The following is a 22,181-nucleotide window of genomic DNA, read 5'->3' on the forward strand; positions in this document are numbered from 1 at the left end:
AACAAACCCTGAGCGGTGGATCACTCGGCTCGTGGGTCGATGAAGAACGCAACAAATTGCGCGTCGACATGTGAACTGCAGGATACATGAACATCGACATTTCGAACGCATATTGCAAGTTATACTCATGTCAACAGGTACTTTCAATCACGTTTTGTTCCAATGCCCTAAATACATGAACCAATGAAAGGTATTATTCCAAAAACTCATAGCCAATAATATTCAGCTCCCAACAAGTGCTGCTTGCCTTATCTACACTCCTACAGTTTTCTCAGCTAAAATACTAACCGATTTCCTAGATGAATGTGACATTTCTGTATGAATTCATAAAAAGAATAAAAACACAGCCAACACTGAAGCACTAATAATATATGAGGTGTGACTAAAACATAATTAAACTAATTTGGTTATGTAGACCAAAGATATCTACGAAATGTCACTAATATTTGTCCCAAATAGAACATAATTGCTTTCACACAAATAAAGTGACAGTAAATCACGAAATACCGTCGTTACTAGAGAAATATGTATACGTACTTATGGGCTGTAGACAGGACTCTCTTATGTTGTATTCCGCTGCTCGTGCTGTCTTTTGTTTCTTTCTTGAGGTCCAGGGCTAGCACCGATGAATGGGAGTGCTATTTCTGCGAATTCTCATTAACTTTGTCCATATGACTAGTGCGGGCAGTTCAAACAGCAAAATATGATCCCTGGACCAATAAATATATTACTTTTTTGTTGATAGGAAAATAGCATGATTCCTGGATCAATAAATATATAATTTAATGAATGAGTTAGGACACAAAACAAATGAGCAACATGAAGAAAACTAAGACAAACAAAACACATACGGAAGCGCTGCAACGTAGCAGAAAATATACTTGTAAGGTAGTAAAGTATGTATCCATATTATTCTCTACAACTAAAATATTTCATCTTAATTTACCACAGATTTTACACTTTATTTGAGTAAAAGCAATTATTATCTTCCATCTGGGGCAAATATTACAGTAACATTTCCTACATATCGTTGGTCTACATAACCCAATCCCTTCCACACAACAAATAAACAAACTTAAATCATTGCACAAAGTCTTCAAGCTAACAACAAAACTCAAATCCCGTAACCTAATCTACATCTACAAGTGTCCTAAGATACAAAAGTGTGGTTACTGGGTAAAGAGCTAACGCAGGGCCCAATAAACGAAAGGAAGAAAGTGGTGGCATACAATTTCTAGACTGCGTGCCAGAAGCCTGGATTAAATTGCAAACCTATCCGCAGTGTTCTTATGAAGTAAGGCCATATGATTCTGTCGACAGCGATTCATCTGACGGAGGGAGACATCAAGCCTTGAGCAGACCACTTGGTGTTATTCAACAGGAGCAGGCTATGTGGTTTAGGTATAAGTCCAGGATGAGCCAACACCAGGTTTCACCCTCTCCCTACCTCATAATCATCATCACCAATTCGGATGTGCATGTCACCCATCGGTGTCAAATAGAAAGACCTGCACCAGGTAACACGAACATATCCTCGGATACTTCCAGCACTAAAAGCCATACAATAAATTTGTATTGTGCAGCTGTTGAGAAATGTTATGGTATTGACAGTCAATAGTGCCGGACTGTAAATGAAAAATAAGGTAGAGTAATTCACTAAGGAATGTCACGATTATGTAGAAAAATGTTAAATCAAGCTCCCATTGTATCATTGATTGAAGACTGAAAGATAGTGATAATCTGAAATGCACACAGACACCAAGACAAAATTAAATTCGATTTATGTGTAAATTATAAAAACACCATCCTCGTCACACCTTCACAAAAATGAGCGGACCAGTGTTTTATTTTAAGGAAATTAACATTCCCGACTGGAATGAATGGCAGATCGCCGGCCTCTCGAATGTTATTGGATAAACAAAGAAAAGTCCTTGCAAAGTCCGAGAGCAGATATAACAAAAGTTAGTCAACAGAATTAATTTAGGAAAGATAACGATGATTATGACTCGCATCCTCATGTGGAAACAATGCCCAATCCACTCGGGAACTCGTGCGCTCAATGTATCAATAGCAAGCGCGTTGCAATCACATAACTATTTTCAAGGAGACATACAAAAAAATTGAACCATAATATGAAATAAATCCAGCGATTAATCCCACAGACAACTAAGCATACATACTTGGGTCTGTGCGTTTCTTCATTCGACGGAGATCCAATCGTCGGCGGTGGTGGACGTCCGGAACTGGCTCTGCCGAGATTTCTCCTCCCGCTAGGCATTGCTACCAAGTCGTCAGTTTTGGAACTAGCGCTTTTCTGAAAACGTCAATACTTTTCTTTATCATTCTATTTACCATATACGAAATACCCAACTGGGGAGTGTCTAAACTGCTAATTCCACAGTGCATGCGTACTAGCTTTCACCAGCCAATATAAAATTCCATAACATAGTTCCGCTATCAAATAAAATATTAATTCAAATGCACCCCTGAAACGTGATATTCCCCATTTCTAATACATAGTACACCCTTTTAATCGAATTACATCATGTTCACTGTACTCAATACGCAAAAGTAACTAGTATTAATAATTAGGCATACACAGGTCTGCCACACTAATTCAACCAAGCTTTATTCTTCGGTTCATTTTTACCACAAAATCAGCTATCACGACGATCAAGTTCACATCACATGAACAATCAAAAAACAGGCATTCACTTCCCAGAAACTTGTGTCCTATAAGAATGAAACAGTATGGCGTTAATCACAAGGGATATCAGTACACGCAATTACCTGCGCACACGAAGATCATCAAACAACATACCGGTATGGCAACTATTCAAATCTAGGTATGACAAAGTTTGCATAAACGCAGAATTAGCTTAGTATATAAATATATATGTTACAGGTATTCAATGTCATGATGTTTGACCAAGACGAGCTTGCTAAAGCAATCTAACCCCTCGATCATTTGAAACTGGTGCGGAAGATCATTATCTCATGTTAAAAACCACTGATTTGCCTTAGACGATACTAATAAAGAGCTCAGGATACTTCATTATGTCTTACTTCAATCACAGACAAAAACAATTCAACATTTCCCACAAAAGACAAGTATCAAAATGCGACGTATTCATCCCATAACTTAATATTAATGAAAACGTTAAATGTGCCCATAAACAAAAAAGTATGTGTTTATCTCCACACATATGGAAAAATCACGGTAAATTACAATGAAGGAAAAAAATCAAAACAATAGCGTATAGAACTACAATTAAAATTACTGTCACCTTTTTTGTGGAGTATTCTACGCGGTCAGACCTAGTGATAGTTCGAAAATGATTTTCATCCGGTACCATAATAGGCAAGGGCGGTGGTGGTCTTCTGCCAGCAGCAGGATCACGAGTAAGCTTTCGGCGACGACTGACAGCGTGGGAATGTAATGTCAAAGTGTTATTCCACCAACGTCTCGCACTCCATACGGCGACAATACTTAACAACGCTGGGATAATAACAGCAGCAGACAAAACACCAGTCTCATTAACTGCCCCTTCATTCCACGAATTCATATCAAAATCGAATTTGATACCACCAATATACACACATACACAAATAACATCCACGTTGTCGAAGGAAGTATTACAAATTACATAAAACGAGCAACAACAACAACAACAAAAAATACTTACCACATAGTACCAACCTCGGCACGGAAAACTCATTGAGTGTGTAATAACAAGATTATACAACACCCATGTAACAGGAACGTGAACTGTTACAGTAACTGCGAATACACTTACCATCAGTGATGTGCGCCAGCAAGATCAACTCCAATCCTCAGACCGTAATATTTAAAAAACATGGCGGCTGAAGTAGCCGGATTGCTGCTATTGGCTAACACGAAAATATCACGTACATATTATATAAACAGAGGTAATTTAACAAGATAAACGTAACATCATAGGGAAAATCACTTTTACACGTATGAAAACGCTTCGCCAAGGAGTACGCACCACATAGCATCAACTAGGATCACATATATTCTACTAGAAAAGAGACCAACAAGCTGATTATTTAGAAACTTAAGTTCATCAAATAACGTGTTCTCTTATATTCCACTTCGCTGGATAGATGAAAACACATGATAAAACTGTTAAAATGATATTTGTAACATCATTTTGAATGTTTCCAAATTAATTTTGGTGAGAAATTCCTCGATTTATTCGCTCTCAATGAGAACTATGAAACAAAATTTGTTGCCTTAGTTTTGAAGTGGTGCGAAGTTTCTTAAATTCAGCACCCAATGAATGGGAAGTATTACGGAAATGATAATGTTATTGGCTTTACGTCCCACTAAGTACACTTTTTACGGTTTTCGTAGACGTCGAAGAGCAGAAATTTAGTCCTGCAGTAGTCCTTTTACGTACCAGTAAATCTAACGACACGAGGCTGAAGTATTTGAGCACCTTCAAATACCACCGGACTGAGCCAGGATCGAATCTGCCAACTTGGGGTCAGAATGCCGGTGCCTTAACCGTCTGAGTCACTCAGCCCAAGTACACCAGAAATGATTATGTTAACCCAATGAACGGCCCTGGTAATGATAACATAATGTTGACATATGGCATAACAGCACTTCACAAAATGATAGTAACCTTAGTCATGAAACGCGCAGACACTAAAGATATAATAGGTTTTTACCCATTAAAGAACATGAGAGCAAAAACACTTTTGACTAAACATTGGTACCGTATTTAACCACATGGACGAGCTTCAGTTCGGCGCAGTCTGCTTGATAACAGATCACCACAGCATGAATAGGAAGGTGTTGGTAGTGTAAAACCCTACGTTACAAACCCAGCTAATCGCTCTAAGTCACTATTTCTTCTGTGTAACAGTATACAGATTGCTCCATCTGTCACTCTTATATGTTTTGTTATACTCCAAGATCCATCCAAACATTTCCGCAGGCAAAGCACAGATTATTGCAAAATATCTTCTCCTTCGATTTGCTCATGACTGAGGCGTCGTGACTATCATAATATTCAGCCTTCTAGCCGATGAACCATACTCCGCTTTCAATGTGGTTGCTCTGAGAGAACACTGTAGGGGGACTTTCACCATGTCAAACCATCGCGTTGGTACTCGTCCTCGTTGTCTGGTTCCCTGCACTTTGCCCTCAGCAATCAGCTTTTGAAGACTACCATCTCGGCGCATTATATGTCCAAGTAGCGTAAAATCCGCTGAGAGACCTTACACGATAGACGAACTTTTATCTGAAGTTGGATCAGAATTGATGTGCTCATGCGATGAGCTGTCAAAGGAATCCTTAACATTTTCCTCCAGCACCACATTTCAAAGCTTTCTATGCGTTCACGATCACGTTTGAGGATGGTCCACGTATTTGCGCCATACAAGAAGACTGAGAAGACTAGATATTCAGCGAGCTTCCTTTTTGTCTTAATGGTGATGTTGTTATCTTTCCAGAACTTCCGCAGACGGATCATTGCTACCTTTGCTATTTCAATTCTTCGCTTTATTTCATCTTTGGAACCACCAGAATTGGATAGCAAGGAGCCTCGGTATACATACTCATGTACAACTTCATACCCTCCAATCTGTTTGATATGTGGACTGTTGTTCTTACGATCAACAATCATGACTCGTTTTCTGTCGATTTAGGCGTAATCCAGTTTCTAGACTTGCTTCCCCTACTCTCTTGATCAGCTCTGTCAACTACTCTTCAGATGATGCTATCAAGATGGTGTCATCAGCAAATCTCAAATGGTTGATCTTGCATCCCCAAATGGAAAACCCTTTGTCCGAGCCATCTAATGCAGTTCCCATTGCATATTCACCATACGTATTGAAAAGTAACGGTGATAGGATACTTCCCTGGCGAACTCCAGCCCTTGTACGAAACTGCTGAGACTGTTTGTTTTGAATCTTCAGAATGGCTGTATTTTCCCTTTACAAGGACTTGAGGAGATCAATCAGATGGAGTGGCAAACCCATGTCATCCAAAATTTTCCAAAGATGGTTCCATTTGACAGTATCCAAGGCCTTTTGGTAGTCAATAAAGCAGAGATATACCGGAACATTGAATTCTCTAGCCTTTTATATGATTTGTGTTAGGCTTAAGATCTGTTCTCGAGTGCCTTTTCCTTTCATGAATCCAGTCTGGACTTCAGGAATTTGATACTCTAGGAATGCCCGGAGTCTCTTGTGCAGGATATGAAGCATAACTTTACTAGCATGTGAAATCAAAGCAATTAAGCGATAATTTCCACATTTTTTCCTCGATCCATTCTTGTGAATTGGGACAAAGATTGGCTGTACCCATTCCTCGGGCCATCTTCTAGAATTCCATATTGCTTGGCAGATTTTCAACAGCATTTCAATTCCAGCATCGTCTGCAGTTTTCAAGATGTCTGCACTTATTCCATCAGGTCCACACGCTTTTCCAGTTCTCAGCATTTTCAAAGCCATTTCTACTTCTTTTCGGAGGATGTCAGGTTCAGGATCTGACTGCTTGTCTATCTTCACTTGGTCTTGTGCATTACATTGTTCACTGTACAGATCCTGGCAGTACAATATCCATGTTTCCAGAACATTCTCTATATCCACAACATCATCACCCTGTGAGTTCTGTATATTCCAGGAATATGGCTTGAATTATCTAGTTATTATTCTAATTTTGTCCAAAAGATCCTTGCTGTGGTTTTGATTTGCATGGTCTTCAATCTCAAAACAAATGTTACTAAGGAATCCTTCTATCAAGATCAGACATTTGCTCTCTTTTTCCTTTAGTGTTAATGCCAGATTTTTTAGGGCACCTTCTTTCTTCTACAAGCTGAAGGGTCAAGTCAGAGATCCACTGTTGCTTTCTAGTATTTGGTACTCGAGATTCATTCAAAGAGGACACTATCCAGTTTTAGTCACATTCCACAGCCCTTCTGCAGTTGTTACTGGATCCTGTAATATGGAGGCTCTTCTCGCCAATGATTCCTTGAATGACGATATATTAACTACTTGTGGTATCCTGTGTGATCTTTTAACTGATGTTTGAAGTTTTATTCTTATTTCTGTTCTAAGAAGCTGATGATCACTGCCACATACTGTACCTGGACAAGTTTTGGTGTCCATTACAGAAGACCTCCATCTTGAACTGATCAAGATCTAGTCAATCTGATTTTTATATTGACCATCAGGCGATGTCCATGTGTATTATCCGCACACTTTATCTTGGTGCATTTACACCCTAGTGCTGAATCGGTTGACCTCGGCGATCTTCGAGATTCGTACTGGCAACCTTTGAAACACAAACTATGAATCGCTTAAGCATCGTTGTGCGACATCTGGCGTACACTTTGCGTACTAGTACTGTTGTTCTTTACACAGCAAAGCCAAATTATTCGCGTCGAGAAATGTTTTATAATGTTATATAATGTGTATGTGACATAGTTGTTGGCTTAAGATGATAACGGTTTAGAATTTTCATATCGATCGATCATATTCTCGATTCAATTCAGATTTCATTTTCATTCAGCTGGCAGCACCAGGCAACACCTTCGATACCGGGACAGCTCCCTCCTTACTCCTCATCCCCGTACACAAATGCACCAAGATAAAGTGTGCGGATAATACATGTGCCGTACGTGATGCTTGAAGACTGTATTAGTTATAGCGAACCTGTTTTGAATTGCAAACTCAAGAAGCCTGTTCCCCGTTCATTTCTTTCTCCAATTCCGTATCTTCCTATCGATGTTCTGACATGCTCATCATGTTGTGTTGAACCAATTTTGGCATTGAAGTCTCCCATAACAATAGTTATTTCTCTGCTTGAAAAAGATGAAACAGTAGCATCAAGATCTTGATAGAAGCAGTCGATTATTTCATCAGACGCATCCGCTGTTGGGGCATAAACTTGAATGATGTTGATTGAAAGTGACTTGCATTTGAGACTTAGTGTTATAATGCTATCATTAACAGGTCTATATCCTTTCACTAGGCCATTCAATTTGTCACTGATCACAATTGCGACCCCGTTACTGCTTTTTCCTTCATTTTCAGAAAAGTAGACCCAATAATTACCACTCCTAAAATGGCCATTGTTTTTCCAGTGAGTTTCACTTAGCCCAGCCAGTCCTATATTATACCTTCCCAGCTCTTGTATTATCAGGAGAAGTTTTCTTGAAGCTAAAAGTCCTCTCACATTCCAAGTACCCACATTCTGATTTGTTCTTCCAGTCGCAAATTTCGCATATGCAGCCTAGTTGCCTATATGCACATGCCCAGTAGCACATTTCACACTATGCAGCCTGGAACCGCAAAAGCGCCGGTTGTCAGCCAGGTCGCATGACGAATTAGATCCATTTAAAGCAGCTATCAGGATAGTGTTCATGGGAATAATAGAATAGTGAGGTCCCTCTCTCTTCCACACCGCAGTACCATAACCGAAAACCAGCCATTCTGGTGACGCTTGAGGCTCCCCTCTCTTGACCCATCTCGAGCATGAATTGCTCTGTGCATCAAGTCTATACTGGTGGCGCTGCTGCCCGACATCAGGTTTTCAGTGGATTCCAGTGGCATTTCCTCCACTGAGGGACCACCGCCCTTCCTCAAGGAGCTCATCCGCCCGAAGCCGTTGGCTCCCTGAGGGTGTCAGGTTATTTCTCGCCGCCTAACACTCGGCGTATTGTAAAATATACTTGCATCAAAATCACTCGATACTTTGAAGCACATAGACACTGACGGAATATCACAATATCAATTATATTCTATCTAAATTAATATTTTTCGACGAACACGAATAGTTTGGAAGTAGAGAAATGGCTTCCCTAACCTCAGACTAATTCTCAAAATGATGTATGCAAGCTGCAGTTTTGTCGTGGACTTCAAAATAATCACGATGAATATTTCTAATCCATTTCCCTCTTAATGTTCTATTCCGTAGGAGACTTAAGAATTGCCATAGTTAGACTAAAACCTGGTCCACCTAGTGCACTTATGTTCTTTAATGGGTAAAAACACCATCAAAACAAGCACATTCTCACATTACTGCGTATAATTACAGATCCTATGTGTCCACTGACTCATATAAATACACTCGCACACCTATATTCTACAAAGAAACTAACATTTATCGTCAACTTTCATAAAATTACACCGACTACATACGATAACAACGAACCAAAACAAACACATATTTCCAACAATTCCGGCTACTCGACTCGCCATCTTTGAACGATCGAGAGTATCATGAAGGTCTGAGAATTGAAGCCGGTCTTGGCGGGAATAACGTCTGGAAACGCGAGAATCGGTTCCTACGACTCTGAGCAAGACCGACTACAATATATCAGACCACAATATCGAAACCTAAATGGCGGACGTTGTGGGCGCAACAGGTGCCAACTGATGAAGCATAGGTAGCACGTAGTAACTTAATTTCAAAGGTAAACCGCCGCATGTAAATAATAATAATAATAATAATAATAATAATAATAATAATAATAATAATAATAATAATAATAATAATAATAATAATAATAATGTCCTTTACGTCCCAGTAACTACTGTTCACATTTTCGGAGATACCAGGATTTTGTCCCGCAGGAGTTCTTTTATGTGCCTATAAAACAACCGATACGAGACTGACGTATTTCAGCACCTTCATTTAAAGATTAATGGTAAATCGTTCTTACTTAGAAGAAAATAATTGAAATGATGTACATGTAACAAGACTATTAAGGCTGAAGAGGTAGAAAATGGAAAGTAATGTTATGTAAATAGCAGTTTACCCGGTAAGTTTACATGCTGTTGAGCTGAAGACCCTTGCGAATATTCTGATTCGCTCCTAAGTCCTCAGTATTGCTCCTATTCATCGGTTGATTGTAAATGTTTTTAACAATATCCTTCGAGACTTTTTTGTCCTGCAGAAGTTCTGAGTAGTTTTTGACACAAATGTTGGTCAGGATTTCAATGCACTTCTTCAAAAATTGTATTAATAGCATGCGACACTTGCAGACATAGTCATCATTACTTAAGGTACTTTCAGGTACTTTCAGCCATTTGGAGACCTAGTTTCACTTCAGCATCTCTCTGATTGTCTAATTTCAAATAATGAGTGTCATGTCCGACAATGATAAGGGTTTGTAAAAGGCAATACACATCAAAAGTAAGGGATAGAAGGAAAGCTGAAGGATGCTTCAATCCACCTCCGCTTAGCTGAGTGAAGTATGAAAAAAGTTCCATATTATCGTAATCAAAAAGTAGCCCTTCACCATAATGTGGCATAACTTTACATTCCAAACACATCTCTGTTTTCCTTAGTTTCTCCAGGACGGTCGTGCTCGTATAACTAGCAATACATACTAAAATTCTCTGAGTTTCTACAGGAACAGTTGAACAGCGAGACTCATCAATAGCAGGTTCCAAATCATCTAATATTTCATCTACTTTTCTCTGTGTGAATATTACAACTTGATCCTTCAAGGTAAACTCTCCTAACTTGGCAGACTTCATCTTCAGCAAAAGGACTTTGAGTCTTCGATGAGATTCAAGTATCTGTTCAACAGATACATTGTACGTGAAGCCACTTAGTCTCTTATAAGCAGGGAAGGTTGCCTCCAACTGTCTGTAACATGGATGTGAGTATATAGTGATAAATGTACTTATCAAAAAAGTATTTACATAGATCAACAATTGAGAGGAGTGTATGGGTTAGAGCTGTGTATGTATTATTAGTGAGTTTCCCTTCGGTCAGCGCAATGTGCCAGATATCAATATAAATGTTCAAAGTTTGCAAGAAGAGGAGTTTGGTGTCATTGGCCCCATAAATTGGGTTTGCATTCTAATTTAAGGTGTATGTTCCTTTCATAACATGCTGAACATTAAAAATGTTTCACCATTTAGAGATGAACCTTAAAGATTGGATGGTACCCTCAGAGATAACCATACCCTCATTTCGAAGCATCTCTAAGGCCGCAATATTTTAGGGTGAAGAATACTCATATCTAGACTAACGTTCTGCCTATCAATAGCCGTGGGATATAAAGCCTTCCTGTTTAAATTTGGAGCTAGCTTTAACAACATGCTATTTCGGAATAAAATGGTCTCTCAAGTCTAAATGATTAGCCTGAGGGTTGTGAATTGGCATGTCGTCTTACCTTCAGGAATGTTCAACATGTTCTTAATGATAGTGAATGTCTGTTTAACATCTGGGATAACACAAGTTTCGCTGGACCTGTTTAACTCATTATTCCGAATACACTTCAATAAATGCACGTTGTCAAAGAGAAGAAACAGAGACTTGGAAGGATCACCTGGATTAGGGACACAAGTTTTTAGGATCCCGCCGCTTAGTAGCTCAAACATGTTCCTATTTGTTCGATGATTGTCAGAGACTAAGCACACTACATCAAAGTTAATTTCATTCATGACTTCGAGAACATCTGTTAGTTTCAGTTGTGCTTTTACTGGGAAGAGACCTATATCCTTGTACTTCGAATGTAAGGATGAAGACAAAAACCTGTATAGTGTTTGCTACCTCAGACTCAGGATTTTCAGCAAACCCTACTATGTTTCCTGCTTTATATGTTAGCTTGGCATTAACATAAATTTCATCCATCATGCCTGTAACAACTTTATCCTCATCATACAAAAGTTCAGACTTTCTCCCTTAGGAAACATTTTTGAAAAGATCCAATACCACAGCCTGTTGGATCTATCCTATCTAATAATTTACGAAGGTATACATTATGAGGTAGAGTCATAAGGTTAGCTTTACGAATGGACTGATAGGCTCCTGGATGTAAGAATTTGTGGCAGCCCATATAAGAAGCTCTGACGAATACTGTACATGACTTACTAGAGACAATTCCAACTGTTGTAGAACAAATTTAATTTTTCTACTTCTCAATATCAGTGTAGCTCGAGCGGTCGAGGAGAGAGGTCGTGTAGAGTAGTGCGTGCGGTGAATATGGTTGGCATCGAGCAATACCGGGCCGCTATTGGCAAATGGCAGGCGAAACGGAAGGAGAACAAGAATGGATTGGTGATAAGTAAGGACGGATTAAAAATGAGTGAAACGGTGCTGGTAGTGGCAGTGGTAGCGGTGCTACTGGTTATTGGGGGGGTGGAATTAAACCCAGGCCCAAATACCAGTGGAAAATATAACACAGAGGATTTGGCCGCACTCAGGGTGGTTGTGAGTGAAGTCATGCAGGAGAAATGCCAGTGGGAGAAAGTGCAGGAAATAAAGGACATGATGGAGGAGCAGAGAAAGGAGATAGGCAACATGAAGAAATGGCTGGAAACGAGGACGGAGGAATCAAGCAGAAGAGTTGACAATAATGAGAAAGAAATCGAGTTATTGAGAGGGGAAGTGAAATATTTGAAAGAGGAGATGACGAGGATGAAGAAAGAAGGGGAGGAGTACAAGCAGGAGAGATGGAAGAAAGCCATATTTATATATGGAGTTGAGGAAGATGTGAGGGAGGACAAGTTGGAACTGATAGGCAAGGTGATCGAAGTTATACGTGATACAATGAAGATAAGTTTCAGTAGTGTTGACATAGACGATGTAGAGAGAATTGGTAAAACTAAAGGTCGGAGGCCAATTAGAGTAAAATTTTTATCTACCCTAATGGCAGAAATTGTGGTAGGTAACAGTAAGAATTTACAGGGACAGAAAATAAGGGTGAAAAGAGACATGGGAAGAGAAGGAAGTGAATATATGAGGATCTTGAATAGGCACCTATGGAGAGCGAGGAACCAGGGGCTAAAGGCCCGAATAAGAGGTCTGAGGTTGGAGATGACGAACGGGCGATGGGTTAGAGTACATTCAGTGACGAAGCTAAAGGAGATGGACGAAAACGAGAGGGTTGAGGGTGGTGAGGTGACAAGGTAAGATGGGAAGAAGAAAGAAGAAAAGAAGAGGAGGAGAGACGTGGCAGGAGAGGAGAGCATCTCAGAAGAGAATGGGCAGTGCAGCCGGGAGACAGAAGATCAAGATAGTGAAGTGGACGGTGAGAGTGAGCAGCAAGAAACTGGGAGAGTAGAGTGTAGTGTTGCAGTGAGCAAGAAAGGACAAGGGAAGGTAGATTCAGAAGTCCAAAATAGTGAGGGGGTGAGTGGGGTTGAGCAGCAAGAATCGGTGAGAGTAGGGTGCAGTGGTGTAGTGAACAAGAAAGGACAAGAGGAGACAGATCGACAGGAAGGTAAAAAAAATTATGAGTAAAGTCAGAAGTAGGAGCTTAAAAGACATATGGGGAAAAGTACATAAAGGGATGGAGGATACAGATGACATGGAACGGTATAGGTTGGTTAAAGAAGGAGGAATGGAGATGAGGGATGAGAGGTCGATAACTACTAGAAGTAAGAATAGAGGGGGAGACCTAGAAGGGAGGGAGGGAAAGTTATAACTATATTGGAAAATAGGATGTGTGAATATTGAGGGACTAAGGAACAAATTAGGAAACAAGAAAGGTCGGGAAGTAATTGAAAGTTTTGATGTTGTGGCACTCTTGGAGACGTGGCTGGAAACAGGGAGGGAGATTTCATGGAAGGGGTTTGTGATAAAATATAAATATAGAAGAAAAGAGAGGAATAAGGGACGAGCACCAGGAGGGATGATAGTTCTAATTAGGGAAGAAATTAGTGAAAGAGTAGAGGATATAGACACCGATATGATGGAAACCATATGGTTGAGATTGAATATGGGAGGGGGTCAGGGAAGGAGGAAGAAAATAAATCTAGCTTTTGTTTACTGCCACCCTAGCAATTCAGCATATGCAAATAAATATTTTTTGAAGAGTTATTGGTAGATATTGGTAGGATAAAGGGAATGTTTCCAGGTGAGGAGGATATGTTGTTATTCGGGGATTGGAACGCGAGAATAGGGGAACAGAGCCCAGTTTATTGTAGGGAGGATGGAATGTGTTTGTTGGAAAGTAGAAGGAGTGAGGACAAAATTACAAATAGTTATGGAGAGAAGCTCCTAGAGATGTGTGCTGTGGGAAATTTGTATATTGTGAATGGGTGGATAGAGGGTGACAGGACGGGGAAACTGACATATGTTACTGAGAAGGGTGCTAGTGTGATAGATATGGTTTTAAGTTCGGAAGGGATGATTGAGGAAGTTGTAAGAATGGAAATAAGAGACTGGATTGAATCACACCATTTCCCAGTGAGGGTTATGCTGAAAAGGGGGGAAGAGAAGTGTACAATGAAGGAAGATGAGACAAATGATAAACGAGGGAGTGGTTATAATAAGTATAAATGGACAGAGAAGGTGGGCCGGGATTGGAATAGGGTAGTAAAAGAGGAGTTAAAACTTCTGAAATATGGGTGGGAAGGGGCGTTAGAAGAGAATAATACTGATAAAGCCTTGGAATTGTTGCTACATCCAATAAAGATAATAGCGCAGAAGGCGAAAGCTAGAAAGGGAAATAAGAAAGAGGGAGAAGAATGGTTTAATAGGGAGTGTGAAGGAATGCGGAGGAAGGTGATGGACGCGTTAGGAGAATATAGAAGGAAAGGTGGGAGCCAAGAAAGGGAGTTTTTCTGTAGATTGAGGAAGGAGTATAAAAAGAAAATTTGTGAGACAAAAAAGGCGTGGTTAGAGGAACAAATGGAAGCCATAAATAATGACTGTAAGACAAATAATTTTGAGAGAGTTCGGGATAAGATTAATAAAATTATTAAGGGTGGAAGGAATATAGAGAAAACGAGTATTGAGGAAGTGCAATGGGTCAGACACTTTGATGAATTACTAGGGAATAAGGGGGATGAAAGATGGAAATTTTCGGGAGAAGAAGTAATTTGGAGGAATAGGAGAGTGGCAATTTATGACCTGGATAAAGAAATCACAAGGGAGGAAATCCTGAGAGTGATAAGCAGAGCCAGAGCGAAGTCGGCCGGGGGGTGTAATGGTATAAATAACAAGTTTTGGAAGGAAATTAGCAAAAATGAGATAATGATAGAGGGCATGGTTAAACTATTCAATAGGATATTTGAGGGAGGTAATTACCCTAAGGAATGGGAAACAGGAATTATATGCCCTATGTACAAGGGGAAGGGTAGTAGGAACAATGTGAACAGTTATAGAGGTATATCTCTGTTGGATTCTTTGAGTAAAATATATACTGGGGTGTTAGCGAACAGAATAAGCGGGTGGGCGGAAGAAAATGAAATTTTGACAGATTACCAAGGGGGATTAAGGAAAAAGAAAAGAACAGTGGATAATATAATGATAGTAAAGACTATTCTGGAAAAGTATAAGAATATGGCTAGAAGTACGGTTTATGTAGCAGCAATAGATTTTGAGAAAGCTTTTGACAAGGTGAATAGAGAGGCCCTATTAGAGAAATTAGGCAGGCTAGGGATTTCGGAGAAGATGTTGAGGGCAGTGGAAGGAATATATAGGGTTGTCAGGTTTTGTGTAAAATTGGGAGAAGGGAGACTTAGTGGACCATTAGAGTCCAAGGTGGGTTTAAAACAAGGATGCAAGTTATCGCCAATACTGTTTATTTTATTTATCAACGATATTTTAGAGGGGTTTGGGGCAGAAAATTGGGCTGTGCCAGTAATTAATGGTTTAGAAGTACCAGGACTGATATTTGCGGATGATGTGTTATTGATGACGCTAACTTCAGGGGCGATGAATAGGGCCTTAAAGTCAGTGACGCTATTTGCGAGGAAATGGGGATTGAGAATTAATGGAAATAAGTCTAAACTATTAGTAGTCCAGGTGGACAAAAGAAGAAAGATAGAAGGTAATTGGGTAATTCAGGGAGAAAGATTGGAACAGGTAAGGAAGTTGGAATATCTAGGAGTTATTTTTAATGATAAAGGAACTTGGAGTGACCAGATCAAAAGGGTGAAATATAGAGGATTGGCAGCCTTAGCCTCAGTCAGAAATTTGCTAGTCAAATACCCGGGGATCAGTTATAAAACACTGAGGCTAGTGTTCAGGTCGGTAATCGTTGGGAGGGTATTATACGGCTCAGAAGTTTGGGGGCTGGGTGAGAAAAGAGAGGAACTAAGGAGGATTGTTAGTAGTTTTGCTAAGTTAGTAATGGGCTTACCGAGGTGTACAGCAAATGTAGGGGCGGAATTAATGTGTGGGGAGGATTTGGAATCAGAGGGTGTGAAAAGAATAGTTAGATACTGGATGAATTTAAAAAGACAGGAAGGTGGGAGGGTATTACAGGCAGCGTATGCACAGCAATGTAAGAGCATGTATAAGGGTGGATGGTTAGAAAAAATAAAGGGATATTTGGAGAGGATAGGATTAGGACACCTGTGGGGGGAGGTTTGGTCGAAGACAGAAGTGAGAGGGATGAATATACTGGAAAGGAGAATTAGAGATATCCATAGGCAGAAATTATTGGGGGAACGCAGACTAAGAAATTCGCCGACTGTTTTGACGAAAATAGAGGAGATAGCAGGGTTGAATATTAGATACGTCGATAGGTCAGAACGGTATGGGATGATGTGGTGGCTTTTAGTTTTGCAAAGGAATACAGGGTGGATACAGGGGAGGGATAAGACAAGGTGTGTACTTTGCGGAGATGTGAATGATGATTTTCACGTGACATGTGCTTGCAGCGCGGTTCCGTACTTAAAGCTGAACGTTTGTCAGCACTCGACCAACAGCCTGAGCACGAGGAAAAGCCAGCCCTTCCTATGGTATGTCCATATCTTTGGCAACAACAACATTGTAAGTTTAAATGTATTATTTTCATACTTTTACACTTGTTTTTCTTTTTTCTTATATTACAGTTGATGTCAACAAGGCTACATTTTAAACTCATTTTAACCAAATTTGACGACACACTCATGTGGAATTAAATTTAAATGTTTACACTGATGATGAACTTAGTGTCCGAAAACCGGTTATGTTTTAAAAAAGTGTGTGCTGATACGACTGTATATAATAATAATAATAATAATAATAATAATAATAATAATAATAATAATAATAACAGCACTGTTAATAAGAAATGGCTTTGATATTTTATAATGATTATAATTAGTGCTCTTTAAATCGAAATATCGGTTGTCATTCTCCCAAACAACCTTGCAAACTGTCCGGATTTATTCTTGTACCTCTGCAACTTTGTATGTTATGTACATGTAAATACTCTGTAATCTATTCTATATTATGTAAAGGTAAAAACAATCAGTAATAATTCTCTGTAATCCTCATATTGATGATGTACATAGTTTTAATATTGTATGTGTTCATATGCTCAATCATTTACTAATAGTGTTATATACACAAAATATATTTTGATATGTAAGTGCCCGCCAGTATGTAATGCCCTGTACAATTCCTATGTATGAGCCTGCAGGCTGCTTGGAAATAACTGAAATAAATGAATGCATGAAACTTCATGTAGTCTCTCTCCTCTGGGTGTATTATCTGCAAAAATGCCTTTTCCAATATCAGGTGTGATACCTATCCTCCGTTGCCGAAACACCGAGAGCCACCTTATGCATGTTGTAGCGCGGAATTTAAAATCCAACAACAGATCATCGCTAACCCTGCTGCCATCTTGAAAAGTTCAGTGTTCCAAACACTAAAACTATCAAGCAGATACTGATTTTTGTTAGAAAAACGCAACTCATTGCACCACTAATAGGTCGGGGATTTTTTTCTTTATTTGGTAATTCTGATAATACGTGACCCCTGGGTTCCATTCCCTGTTATGTGTGGCATGAATTTCTTCGGTTCTGAACACAAAACCATTTACAATTAGAGATTAATTTGCTTCAATTAACAAAGTAGAAGCGTTCTTGCTGATGACAATCGATGAGGGTGTTGCTGCTGTTAAAATGGACCAATTTCAGCTAACTCCTTCTATAGAGCATCCAGAGTTAAGAAAAGACTACAGGCCTTATGGGCCTGCTGCCTTCCACTGTTGCCATACTCGCTCACTCAGCGCGGCTCGGACACTGCTTGCGAAATACAGTCATGACATAAAATTATACAACGCTTGGTACAGCTGTTGCAAGACTAATAATAATATAAATGCCAGATTATCTCCAGTCATTAATGAAATTTCATTTTGCCATAACGTTTCTAAGGATAATAGCCCACTGACTGTGTCATTCGAAATAGAGGAATAGTTTGAACATGCAGGGATGCGAACTAAATAATAATAATAATAATAATAATAATAATAATAATAATAATAATAATAATAATAATAATATGCATATCCAGAAACCGAAATGATTGTCTTGTTTCTTATATCTGAGAAAGTTTCATGATCGTTGTTGCTTTAAGGGAGCGCAGTGCTGAGTCTATTAGCCCCCAGAAACATTTCATTATTAAGGCATATACTGTGTGGTTACAACACAGGAAGCTGACGGCGAGATATCTCTGTCTCGGTGATGTATCCTTCAGCTCATTTAAGATAAATTTACTCGTAAGTGACAACAGATGCAAGGGCTTCATGTTTATCACAAAATACGATAACTTAAATATTCTTCCGCAACATAAAATACGGAATGCTGAATGACCTATTCGTATGATTTCTTAAAATCAGGTAGTTCGGAGTTGCTGTTTTTCGGAAGTGAGGATTGTGTTCAGAGTTGGCGGTTCATCTCTAAAATAGAATTCATGAACAGTGCGCCGTATTCCACTTCTGACAAAATCATGGTATTTAATGAGTCTGGGATTACTGCGAATTAACTGTTTCCTTTCCCGCTTCTTGCTGGGACTCTGGAGTGCCCTTCGCTGGCTTCCTTCCTTATTTTGAAGACGGAAGTCTTCGAAATTCCTAAAAACTTTGCGGCTTTATCTACTACCCAGTTTACACTTTGTCCTGGATGCTTTGTTTTCAAATATGAAAATGAATTAAGCACCATTTGCCGTTCCTTTCTCCTGACAACTTCACTACTTATCCTTTTCACATGTTCAGCCATAATTTAAATGTATTACTCGCTGACTGATTATATAAAAAATACTAAACAGACAAAAACTATACACGATACACACAACCAAAAGCAATGCAATACACGAAAAATGAAACACAATAAATTATACTGTATTTATAACAAAATACTATGCGCCCCAGGAAGACGATCACTTCACTCTGCCGAATATCGCCCAATCATTGTAATAAGTGACACACACGAAAAGGGAAACATGCCGCACTGACCTCACCAATGATGATTCGCAGTGGTTAAGCTGAGTTATTACACGTGTTGTCTACTGTACACACTTCCGCACTACACGCTGAAATGTGGCGCGCAATGCGACAAGCATGGCCGGCTGTTCCGTGTACTGAACCGCATATACGATATTTAAAAGGATAAACTCAAAGATATCAAAATGATTTTACGTCTTATTTAGTATTGTATGGCACAACCAATCCTTGTTTCATAAGAAAAAGTATACATTTTGATAGGAATTCATTATAATGTTTATATACATGTAGAACTAAAGTGGGTAACACCAACAGAAGTAAAAGCCCATTAGGCATGCAGTCTTTTCTTAACGCTGGATGCTCTATAGGAGGAGAAGGGCGTAGTGAGGTGGTGGAGGAGGAAGAGCCCTTTAGCCCTTTATCCCTAGGAGAAGGAGGAGGAGGACGACGCGGTCAGGAGAGGGTGGGAGGGAGGGAGGAGGAGGAGGAGGAAGAGCCCTCTTATCCTTTTACCCTTCTAATAAGATAGAACACTTAGGTCCTATTCTCTATTATGTGTGTAGCACAATTATTTTTCGGTTCAGCATTTTGCAATTATCTTGCATAGTAGCCCTCTCTTGCACAAGCTACCTGCTTGTAACCCATGCTAACAGATTGAAAAAATATGTTTGGGAACCGATATTTCATGTTACATGTTTATGTGATAACTTGTTCAACTGCTAGGTACTTAAATTGTAAGCAGTGTATTTCTTATAGCACTAGGCGTTCTGTTTAATTTTACTTTCCGCCTAAGTTACATGCTTGTAACCCATGTCAACAGATTGAAACAATATGTTTCCGAACCGATATTTCATGTTACATGTTTATGAGATAACTTGTTCAACTGCTAGGGACTTAAATGTAAGCAGTTTATTTCACTAGCGTTCTTTTGTTCTGTACTTTTTGATTTTCGCACAAGACAAATGACCGAGCGAGTTGGCTACGCAGTATGTTTTTTGTTCTGTACTTTTTGATATTCGCAGAAGACAGATGATAGAAAGCAAATCATTTGAAGTTGTACGTTTGATATATTCATATTGTCGTTTACCGAGTGAGTTGGCTACGCAGTATGGTTTTTCTGTAGTTTTTCATTTTCGCACAAGACAAATGATAGAAGACAAATCATTTGAAGTTGTACTTTTGTTGTATTCATATTATCGTTTACCGAGCAAGTTGGCTACGCAGTATGTGTACTGCCTTATGCATAAGATCGCGTTGTATGTTCGATAGAGATATGCCTTGACCGAGCGGGAAGAGGAGGAGGACGTTATAACAGCCGCTATCTTGCAAAAGCTGTTCAGAATTCTAGACTTACTATTTTTTCTCTGTTCGAATCCATCTTCTTAGAACAAAGGTATCCCCTGACTTGTTCTGAACACATGTTGTAAGTAACGTCATCGTGTATCGTGTTCTATTCTAGTCTTGTTGTGTTTTAATCTCTTATTTTGTGTTCTGAACACATCAATCAATGTTCTGATCTTATGTTGAAGTTAACGACATCGAGTACAGTGTTCGATTCTAGTCTTGTTATGTTTCAATAACTTCTTTTGAGATCTGACCTTCTTAGAAAAAAGGTATCCCCCCTAACATGTTCTGAACACATGTTGTACCTAGTACAGTGTTCGATTCTAGTCTTGTTATGTTTTAATCACTTATTTATTGATCTGAACACATCAGGCAATGTTTTGAACGCATGTTGAAGTTAACGACATCGAGTACAGTGTTGATTCTAGTTCTCTTAAGTTTCAATCGCTTCTTTTGTGATTTGCTAGTCTAAACATGCATAATGATGTTATCGCTGCAACACGTGCACACTCTTGCCTTCGCAATGCAGGTTTAAACTTGTTCGATAGAGATATAAAGCTATGCCTTGATAGAGGAGGAGGCTGAGGAGGAGGAGGCTGAGGAGGTAGAGGAGGAGGATGATGATGAGGAGGAGTCCTTAACAGCCTCTGTATAGCCGACATTATTTAAAGATAACCGCTGTCAAAAAACATGTAGAATTTTTCAAATTACCCGCCACTACATTTCAAAGGTATGAGGTTTAGTGCTCTAAAGATAGCAGCACGATGCTCTGTTGATTAAAGACGGGAGCTGTCAAAAAGCACGTGGAATTTTTCGAATTACCCTCTACCACATGTATAAGGATAGCTGCCTCTGTGGATCCGTGGTAGAGTGTCGGCCTCCGAATCCCAAGATAGCGGGTTCAAACCCGGCAGAGGTAGTCGGATTTTTGAAGGGCGGATAAAAGTCCATTCGACACTCCATGTCGTACGATGTCGGCATGTAAAAGGTCTCTGGTGATACATTTGATATTTACCCGACAAAATTAATTAAAAATCTCAGCCATAGACGCCCAAGAGAGATCCGGTTTACTCTGTCTGCCATCTAGCGGACCTAGGGTAAAACGGAACGTCGAAATTGACGAGCAGACAGCCATATGGCGTCAAATCGAAATGTCTACACACGGTAGCTGAGGCCATTCGATTATTATTATTATTATTATTATTATTATTATTATTATTATTATTATTATTATTATTATCATTATTATTATTGTTACCGAGTTATCCGTGGTAGTTAGAGGTGAAAGAAGGTGCGGGCTGGAATAGGTCTCAACTACAAAAGTACAGTTAATTTAAAACTTTAACAAAGGTTATATTTTCTTTTCAAAATCAACAGATAACAACAACAGAGTAACAGGTACCAAGTAGCAGGAAAACAAGTTAAGAAATTACAATTGTTACAAGATTTGGGCTTCGAGCCCCAAGATTAATTTCTGAGCTCTCAGCTCACCACCGAAATAGCTAAAGGGCAGAAAACCCCTAAGAACGGGGAGCACTTGCTCCTAATTACAATGTTAAGAGGAAAAGAGCAGACCCGCTCTCAATTTTACAAGCCTATCAAAGGCTACAACAAACTTCATTCCTAACTGTCCTTAAGGCACACATACAGTGAAACAGGGGTATCTTGTACCCAACCTAC

At 39.3% G+C, this 22,181-nt stretch overlaps 1 protein-coding gene and 1 pseudogene across 9 annotated transcripts in view; one reads left to right on the plus strand and one right to left on the minus strand.

Annotated features, from left to right (window-relative positions):
* LOC136858154 (transmembrane protein 39A-B) overlaps positions 1 to 3,639 on the minus strand; it is a 406,589-nt gene extending 402,950 nt beyond the window's left edge. For 8 of the 9 annotated variants that reach the window (XM_067137490.2, XM_067137484.2, XM_067137487.2 and 5 more), the window contains exons 1-2: positions 3,288 to 3,639; positions 2,181 to 2,314 (exon numbers count right to left, since the gene is read on the minus strand). In XM_067137490.2, the coding sequence (XP_066993591.2) occupies positions 2,181 to 2,314; positions 3,288 to 3,566 (413 nt within the window). In that variant the 5' untranslated portion in view covers positions 3,567 to 3,639. Of the gene's footprint in view, positions 1 to 2,180; positions 2,315 to 2,790; positions 2,938 to 3,287 lie in introns of those variants that run through there. The other variant, XM_067137492.2, reaches the window with a different exon arrangement.
* On the plus strand, positions 5 to 142 carry LOC136858932 (5.8S ribosomal RNA; annotated as a pseudogene).
* Positions 3,640 to 22,181: the final 18,542 nt, after the last annotated feature.

The sequence above is a fragment of the Anabrus simplex genome, chromosome 1 (genome assembly GCF_040414725.1).
Source record: "Anabrus simplex isolate iqAnaSimp1 chromosome 1, ASM4041472v1, whole genome shotgun sequence".
NCBI lineage: Eukaryota > Metazoa > Arthropoda > Insecta > Orthoptera > Tettigoniidae > Anabrus > Anabrus simplex.